The sequence below is a fragment of the Triticum urartu genome, chromosome 7A (assembly GCF_056163025.1).
Source record: "Triticum urartu cultivar PI428250 chromosome 7A, HENAU_Tu73, whole genome shotgun sequence".
NCBI lineage: Eukaryota > Viridiplantae > Streptophyta > Magnoliopsida > Poales > Poaceae > Triticum > Triticum urartu.
The window spans coordinates 45,720,049-45,722,567 of record NC_141879.1 but is presented as its reverse complement, the minus strand read 5'-3'; the positions used below and the strand labels follow the sequence as shown (position 1 = coordinate 45,722,567).

At 54.5% G+C, this 2,519-nt stretch overlaps 1 protein-coding gene across 1 annotated transcript; it reads left to right on the top strand.

Annotated features, from left to right (window-relative positions):
• Positions 1–282: 282 nt before the first annotated feature.
• Positions 283–2,519, top strand: LOC125525379 (NAC domain-containing protein 43). The gene is given in 4 exon segments (XM_048690384.2): positions 283–535; positions 662–993; positions 1,661–1,730; positions 1,733–2,519. Coding segments are annotated over 4 exon segments (1,203 nt in total). The 5' UTR covers positions 283–363; the 3' UTR covers positions 2,362–2,519.

The window sequence follows — 2,519 nt, the reverse complement described above, 5'->3', positions numbered from 1 at the left end:
TGATTTTGCCCGGCGCTGGAGGTGACGCAGAGGGGATCAGTTCGGTTTTGGGTGTGGTTTTCGTGGAGATTTTTAAGGTCGCGTGTCCTCTCTCCTTTCCCGCCCCCCTTCCTCTTCTCACTCTCTCTTCCCCTTGCCGGCAGGGACTACTGTCGTCTTGGCGTTTCCCTATCAAGGTTGGTGGCACTTCCCCTACCTAGCTAGCTGGAGCTAGAGCTGTGGCCGAGCCAGTGTGCTTGCTCGACCCATCAGTAGCTATATATAACCACCCACGTCCGTTGCAGTTGTTTCCTTGTACCCCATCACCGGCAACAAACTCCATTCCCTTCAACTCAACTCCATCGTCTCCCCTCCATTTCGATCATGAGCATCTCCGTGAACGGGCAGTCGGTGGTGCCGCCGGGGTTCCGGTTCCACCCGACGGAGGAGGAGCTGCTCACCTACTACCTCGCCAAGAAGGTGGCCCCGCAGCGCATCGACCTGGACGTCATCCGCGACGTCGACCTCACCAAGCTCGAGCCATGGGACATCCAAGGTGAGTGCATGAGTTCCTTCGTTCATCGTCTACTGTCCCGGTGCAATTGCACAATGCAAGTATGCATATCATGTTGGTCCTCATGTATGTATGGTGAACTAATTGGCCATGGAATACTTCATGCAGAGCTCTGCCGGATCGGAACAGGCCCGCAGAACGACTGGTACCTGTTCAGCCACAAGGACAAGAAATATCCAACGGGGACGCGCACCAACCGCGCCACGGCCGCCGGGTTCTGGAAGGCCACCGGCCGGGACAAGGCCATCTACTCTGCCGCCGGCTCCAGCCGCATCGGCATGCGCAAGACCCTCGTCTTCTACAAGGGCCGCGCCCCGCACGGCCACAAGTCCGACTGGATTATGCACGAGTACCGCCTCGACGACGCCGCAACCCCGGGAAACAACCCGGGCAACCCAGCCGCCGGCAACGCCCCCTACTACTCCGGCGCCTCATCCCTGGTACGTATTTACGGTCCACACTGTAAAACGTACTGCATGCACGATAGCTTGCTAGTGATGCATGCATGCGGTAATTAAGTGTACTATTTTTTTGCGGGTGATTAATTAAGTGTACTATGTAGGTACGTACTTAGGTGTATGCTCACGTGGCACATATGCGACTGTATGTCCAGGTGGTGGTTGAGAATGGGGACACACATGACATAATGCAAAGCAATGGTAGACCTACGTAGATGTTCTACGTAAGTTAGCTATTGGACCTAAGGGGAGGTTGGGGCCCACCTCCCTGAAATTCAACCGGGGGGGGAGGGGGGGGCAAGAGATAACTAGCGAGAAGGATCTAGAACTTTCGTAACTTCATGTAGGTGTAGAATTATTGAATTAATTAATTCTATTTTGCGAGTATGAGTTGGGATTTCCTTTCGATCGGGTGGGCGTCATGGAAAGGTATAGTACAGAAGGAGTAATTAACAAAGCCCCATTATTGAGAGAGCTTTTTCTAGGGTCAAACCCTAGGACATCGACATACCTTTTGAGCTGGCTTAGCTAGTGGGAGTAGTACGTTCCATTAGAAAATTCAACACCATGCATGATTAGCCTAATCTAATTACCCACCGATCGATCTGATGCAAATTAATTGACGGTGTTATCCATATGATATGAGCAGATGGGCGGCGTGGCAGGGGACCAGTCGTCGGCGCAGGAGGACGGTTGGGTCATCTGCAGGTTGTTCAAGAAGAAAACATCGCCGTGCAGCACCTAGCTGGCCAGAACGGCGGCAGTGGTGCCGCGGCGTCCAACAACCTGGTCGGCGCCGGTGCCATGGCGCGCAGCCGGCGCAACTGCTCGTCGACGGTGGCCACCGCCAGCGACCACGCCAAGGCTACCCAGATACAGCAGCATTACTCCGCCAGCGACGACGCGCTTGACCATATTCTCAACCAGTACATGACGCCGTGCAAGCAGGAGACCACCAATCCATCATCGTCAGCGCTGGACCACCTGATCGACGGCGCGGGCCACAACGGCAGCAGCACCCTATACGAGAAGTTCATGAAGCTCCCGCCGCTCGAGCACGTCCTTCCCGGCGGACTCCTGCCGCCGCCGACCGAGTACAGCGGCGACTGGGACGCCCTTGACCGGCTCGTGGAGTACGAGCTCAACGGCCTGTCCGACGCCCCGTCGGCCAAGACGACGAATGGCATGCCCTTCATCGTCGACGAACTCAGCAGCGCCACGCCCTACTCCGGTGGTGGCACGCTACACGTTTCCTCGATCACAGGCGCCAGCGACGGCGACCTGTGGAGCCTAGCGCGGTCGGTGTCATCCGACTTGAGGATAAACTCCTTTAACGTTGTCGGATGCTGACACTGCTTAGCCCAAACTTTCTTTTTGCGCAAGGACATTATTATATATATGGAGTTAATATAATTGCAAGGAACGAATATTCAAGTTTAGAATAACAAGATGTACACAGTCAATATGTCAAAAATAAAAAGAAAGGAAAATTAGCTGTTTTACAGATA